This window comes from Populus euphratica, unplaced genomic scaffold (genome assembly GCF_000495115.2).
Source record: "Populus euphratica unplaced genomic scaffold, PopEup_1.0 scaffold10.1, whole genome shotgun sequence".
NCBI lineage: Eukaryota > Viridiplantae > Streptophyta > Magnoliopsida > Malpighiales > Salicaceae > Populus > Populus euphratica.
Window position 1 is genome coordinate 2,248,821 of NW_011499856.1, and position 6,853 is coordinate 2,255,673.

The 6,853-nt window shown below is 29.6% G+C and overlaps 1 protein-coding gene across 1 annotated transcript; it reads right to left on the reverse strand.

Annotated features, from left to right (window-relative positions):
* On the reverse strand, positions 1 to 1,156 carry LOC105123433 (uncharacterized). The gene has a single exon (XM_011023021.1). It carries the CDS (start codon positions 797 to 799, stop codon positions 263 to 265), a length of 537 nt encoding a protein of 178 aa, XP_011021323.1. The 5' UTR covers positions 800 to 1,156; the 3' UTR covers positions 1 to 262.
* Between the last annotated feature and the right edge of the window lie 5,697 nt (positions 1,157 to 6,853).

The following is a 6,853-nucleotide window of genomic DNA, read 5'->3' on the forward strand; positions in this document are numbered from 1 at the left end:
AAATTGATTTCTCATATGATCATTGAAAAGACTATATATATATATCAACAAATTACAATCCATAATATAAATTTCTTCTTCTATATTCTTAATTTTAATGAAGATTTAATATATTTTTCCTGCCTATTTTTTTCCCTCCCTAAAACTTTGACAGTACAGTTTTTCCAAAGAAACAAACACACCCCTATAATCCTACATATCAACCAAATTTTAAAACCTTTGGCCTCCAACAAGCAATAACCCTCCACCCCCACCTACAAAATCACTTTGAGCGAATCGGTTCTTCCTCTATGGTCTCCAACAATGGCTTCTTCGACCTTGAAATTGACATCCTATGGATAAGCTCGTGAGCAGAAACATCTTCTATTCCCTCCAAACTGAGCCTTGGAGCTTCATCGATATCATCTCTTTCCATATCTTGTGGAATCTCTACCTTTGATTCAGGCAGGACCCTTATGTTCCCTTTAGAAGCTCTTTTCATAACCGAGTTGGCAGTCACGAATAAAGCACCCATGTCACCAGCAGTGACCACTGAGTTCTTTTTACGCATTGGAAACATGACATACACGTCGGCCTTTCCAAGTTCATAATCTGCACTGAGAGGACAGAACCTTCTGCCTATTTTGAGGGACTTGGAGTTGACTATAAAGAAGTTTGGCGCCTCCAACATGAGCTCCGCTGCTTTTGTGGGTTGCTGGATCTTCTTGATTTCTCCCGTTGGGAGGATCACTTTTGTTGATTTTGATGAGTTCTTGCGCCCTTGTGGGTTTGACAAGGTGCAAGAAACGTAGTTCCCCATCAAGAACGCTGAGCAGAATCAAGAATTCAAGATATTAATTTAAAGAAGTTTTTTGAGCACTAGCAAGAGACACAAATCAACCCTTTTAAATACAACACTTGAATCAATCAAATGGAGACAAGTTGAACTTCCTAGTTAAGGGTGAATCTTTCAAAGAGTGACCAAGTTTGAGGGAGTAAACACAGGAGTTTTAAGAATTTGAAGAAGTAAAATGGATAGAGGGCTGAAGGGATGAAATTTGGAGAAAGTCTACGGGGGAGAAGAGTGAAAAGGATGGTTGTTTTGCGAGGGGGCGACGCCTTTATAGAGGGCAAAAGAAAAGTCTAAATTATCAAAACAAAGAAAAGAGAAGAAACCGTCGAAGATTCTAAGGACAGTTGTGTGTATACACAGGTTGACATGGTATTGTATATAATTTGCTAACGCGTTGGAGAAAAAGAAGGAAATAGCCTCGAGCTTAAAATATTTGACAGGGAGGTGATCCAATAATTTTGCTTTTCTTGATACTTTATATATCTTTGCTGTGTGTTAAGGCGTGTTGAATTTGGACCCAGATTATTTTTTATTCTAATTAATAATTCCCTCAGCGGAGGAGGATTTCAGTTACTCTCCCAGAATATTTACCGAGCAATCTTTGGAAACAAATCGGATTAGGAGATAAGAAATCAAGGGAAGATCGAAAAAGCAATAAGATCGAGCTCATGAAGATCAGGGAATCGAAATTATAGGAGCATAATGTGAAGGGATTTAGCGAGAAAATGGAGCAATCAAGGAGAAATATTAGGGACAATGAAATTAGGGATATCATTTTTTTATATAATTAATTAATTGGAATATCATGATTTTGAAACCAATATTGTTGGTTTAAATTGCTCCTAAATTCCCATGTTTCATGATATAGACAAAGAAATAAAAAATAAAAAAAATCCATGATTAATTTTCCTCAGTGCACGAATAAAAGGCTTTCTTTTGTAACACACCTTTCTCTTTCTTTAGGGATTTATATATCAAAATTTAAGTGATATTGTAGAAACAATTTTTTTTATAAATAAGTTCTTTTATATAAACATATGCGGTAATTATTTTTCATAAATAAGATCCACAATTTACCGTCTATGAATTGACAAATTAGTTAGATGAAAATTTAACTTGAGAAGTTTGTTTGTAGATCATTTTTCTTCTTAAATAAGCTATTGGTAAGTGCACAAAATTAAAAACAAAAAAAAGTTTGGACAGAACTATGACAGTTCGGGCAAGACCCAAAGAGAAAGAATTTTTGTCTGAGCTTGGACATAATTTATGTCCTTTCTTGGAAAGGACCATTCTTTTTTTTACCCTGCAAAAACAAACACCTCAACTACTTTGAGTTGTCGAGATTCGAAAAGTTAAAGGGCTTATTTTAAAATAAAAAAAATATTATTTTAATATAATTATAAATAAAAAATATTTTAAATAACAACTATAAACAGAAAGCCCACAGCGCGCACTTGCGCATCTCCATCCACGCAGATTGTTTGCGAAGAGTGCAGAAGCATCAACATCTTCGTCACTATAAATTAATGAAAAAAAATCATTTTCGTTATTAATAATATTTATTTCCCCCATAAATCACGAGAAGATACCTATAACCCTACAACTCCACGCACCACCAAATATTTACAACGCAACCCTTCAATCTTCATATAAAAACCACATGATCAAAATATATAAATTCTTTATCATCAGTAATAGGAATATGTTATTTTTTTCTCTCATATTTATTAATTAAAACATTCATCTTGTTAGATATGAGATTTGATTTTGCGAAAGCAATCAAGCTAAAATATAAAGTATAGACGCTTCAACCTCAATCTTGTTATTTATTATGTTCTGAACAACATTTAGGTAAAATTTGAAATTTTGCATTTAAAATTAATTTTTTTATATTTTTATATTGTTTTAATGTATTGATATAAAAAACTATAAAAAACTTAATTCAATTTTAAAGTTTTCATATATTCATTGGCTATCCATATGTATATTAAATATTTTTAATCTCAAAAAATTGATATGGTGGTGACATTGGTATGTTTTTTTTCATTTATTGACTTGATCATAGATTTAAACCTCAAAACTAGCACACCATAAAAAATATAATAACTAGTTAAAAAATACCTTTTGTTTTCGAATACAAAGTATTAAAAGTGTCTAAATCTCAACAATTGTTCCAAACTTTCAACAGCCCAACATTTCTTTGAAATAACTAAAGTCGAACAATGTTGCTATAGCACTCAAGACTAGCATCTACCCAAAAATAAAAAAATAAAAAAAATGAAATGAAACTAAAATGAGCACCGATTTCATGTGATACTCTCACTTTCCCTGAGTTTTCGATGTATTTTCTCAAAGTGGGGATACCCTTATCCCCCTTTTTATATCATAAATCAGCTTTAATTGTGGATATATATATATATATATATATATATATATATATATATTTTTTTTCCCACAACAATGAGCTAGTGTACATGTCTTTGTCGGTGATGGTCGCCCTTATAGCCAATCCACCGCAAAAATGTTGCAGCTCATCGTCCCATGCTAACCGGGAGACACGAGTGCAATAGTTCTCTATGCTTTTCAAAAATATATTTATTTTTAAAAAAATATTATTTGTTTATTTTGATATATTAATAAAAAAACAATAGAAAAATTTATCATCGCCACCATAACAAACACGGAATTAAAGCTCTTTGCTACTTTCCAATCAGACTTTCATTATTTTTATATTTCTTGATGGTGAGGTGACCTTTCACATTCCATATAACTCTTAGACACCATTCATTATTGTTTATGTATTTCAATTAATTTATTGCTAGTGAGTTCCATTAACACACTATTGTCCTTTGTGATGGATTACTCTAGCTGTATAGCATTTTAAAGTGTATTTTTTAAATATATTAAAATAATATTTTTTAAAATGATATGAGAACATAAAAAATAAAAAATTTTAAATACCTTTTAAACTAAAAAATAATAGTTCGTGAATATAAAAAAAAAATTGTTTTATGACTTTCTTGTTACGAGGTTCACATAAAATCATTTCGGCAGCCCATCATATAGTACCATTTACTTGATTTGAGCTAGCAGATCCCACGTTACAAGATGCTTTACCCGGGGATGATGTGTTGGCCATCATAAAGATTATTTTTTAAAATAAATATTGATTTTCTCAGTACAATTTAGAGCCTGTTTCGAGCAAATATAATTGCTGACATGCAAAGTTTTGATGAAGATGTAAAAGGTCCATTTTTTTTTTTATAATTAATCCATGTTCGTGTTTTTCGACCGTCAAAAATTACTGTATACACATGAATTATACTTATAATTATAGTAATTAAACCCGTGCCATAACATAGTTACTAGTTGAATGAATTAATTAATTTGAGTTAATTAAAATGATATTATTTTATATTTTTAAATTTATTTTTAATATTAACATATTAAAATACTTTAAAAATATAAAAAAATAATTTTAAACCAGAAAACATTTTAAAATTTTTTAAAATACTATTTCTACCGCTAAAACAAACATCCACTAAGCCAAAAACATTTGGTTCAGCTTATCTACTATTTAAGGGTGAAAAAGATTTCTAGCACTAAGTAATCTACGCATCAATAATAAATTATAGTACCACTACACCAAAAAAGAAAAGAAAAGGAAGAACACAACTAATTGTCTTAAATTAGATATATAAACCAAAACGAAATTGCCCACGGAATTTGTATCTATGTTTTCCAAATTTTAATCATCTTCAATCTAAAAATAATAATAAAAAAAAATCATTTCACTTTGGATAAAGGTTTAGCCCTTGAAGCCCATGATGTCTTTTGTGGATCAATATGTTTCTAAGGAGAAACATGGGCCTCAGAAGCCTCATTGTTCTTAGAGGTTGGATGCTTGACCAAATAAGTCCACTAAAACCCATTAACAGATTCATTAGAGCCAACAAAGAATAAATAACTCTTCGAGGTCCACAAAAAGAAAGGTCAACAAATAGACAGTGAAATGGCTGGCAGAAGCAGCCGCCATCAATAAAATAATTCAAATCCGTAGTCGACTTACCTAGGGATTTTTCACAAACAGCGATAGCTCATCGTCCCATGCTAACCGGGAGACGCGAGTGCAATAGTTCTCTATGCGTGAAGGGATTTAGCGAGAAAATGGAGCAGTCAAGGAGAAATATTAGGGACAGTTAAATTAGGGATATCATTTTTTATATAATTAATTAATTGAAATATATATCATGATTTTGAAACCAATATTGTTGGTTTAAATTGCTCCTAAATTCCCATGTTTCATGATATAGACAAAGAAATAAAAAATAAAAAAAATCCATGATTAATTTTCCTCAGTGCACGAATAAAAGGCTTTCTTTTGTAACACACCTTTCTCTTTCTTTAGGGATTTATATATCAAAATTTAAGTGATATTGTAGAAACAATTTTTTTTATAAATAAGTTCTTTTATATAAACATATGCGGTAATTATTTTTCATAAATAAGATCCACAATTTACCGTCTATGAATTGACAAATTAGATATATGAAAATTTAACATGAAAAGTTTGCGTGTAGATCATCTTTCTTCTTAAATAAGCTATTGATAAGTGCACAAAATTAAAAACAGAAAAAAGTTTGGACAGGACTATGACAGTTCGGGCAAGACCCAAAGGGAAAGAATTTTTGTCTGAGCTTGGACATAATTTATGTCCTTTATTGGAAAGGACCATTCTTGTTTTTTACCCTGCAAAAACACACACCTCAACTACTTTTGAGCTGTCGAGATGGTTGTTTTTTATTTAAAAAGATTTTTAAAAAATAAAAAATATTATTTTAATATATTTTTAAATAAAAAATATTTTAAATAACAACTTTCAAACACACCACGGCATAGCCCACTGCTCACACTAGCGCATCTCCATCCACGCAGATTGTTTGCGAAGAGTGCAGAAGCATAAACATCTTGATCACTATAAATTAATGAAAAAAAGTCATTTTCGTTATTAATAATATTTATTTCCCCCATAAATCACGAGAAGATACCTATAACTCTACAACTCTACGCACCGCCAAATATTTACAACACAACCCTTCAATCTTCATGTAATAAACCACATGATCAAAATATATAAATTCTTTATCATCAGGAATAGGAATATGTTATTTTTTATTCTTATATTTATTAATTTAAACATTCTTCTTGTTAGACATGAGATTTTATTTTGCAAAAACAATCAAGTTCAAAAATAAAATATATATATATGCTTCAACTTCAAACTTCAATCTTGTTATTTATTGTGTTTTGAATGATAGTGAGGTAAAATTTAAATTTTTTTATTTAAAATTAATTTTTTATATTGTTTTAATATATTAATATAAAAAATAATTTTTAAACAATAAAAAATATATATTATTTTGATGTTTTTTCAAATAAAAAACACTTTAAAAATAATCACTAACACATTCTCAAATTCTTTCTAAATTACAGCTATAAAAAACTCAATCCAATTTTAAAGTTTTCTTATATTTATTGGCTATTTATATTTATATGTATATTAAATATTTTTAATCTCAAAAGATTGATATGATGGTGACATCGGTATGTTTTTTTTTTTTCATTTATTGACTTAATCATGGATTTAAACCTCAAAACTAGCACACCATGAAAAATATAATAACTAATTAAAAAATACCCTTTTGTTTTCTAATACAAAATATTAAAAGTGTCTAAATCTCAACAATTGTTCCAAACTTTCAACAGCCCAACATTTCTTTGAAATAACTAAAGTCGAACAATGTTGCTGTAGCACTCAAGACTAGCATCTACCCAAAAATAAAAAAATAAAAAAAATGAAATGAAACTAAAATGAGCACCGATTTCATGTGATACTCTCACTTTCCCTGAGTTTTCGATGTATTTTCTCAAAGTGGGGATACCCTTATCCCCCTTTTTATATCATAAATCAGCTTTAATTGTGGATATATATATATATATATATATATATATATATATATA

Bases quoted from the DNA above. Each gene is read 5' to 3' on its own strand.
- LOC105123433 (XM_011023021.1), bottom strand. From the start codon at position 799: ATGGGGAACTACGTTTCTTGCACCTTGTCAAACCCACAAGGGCGCAAG.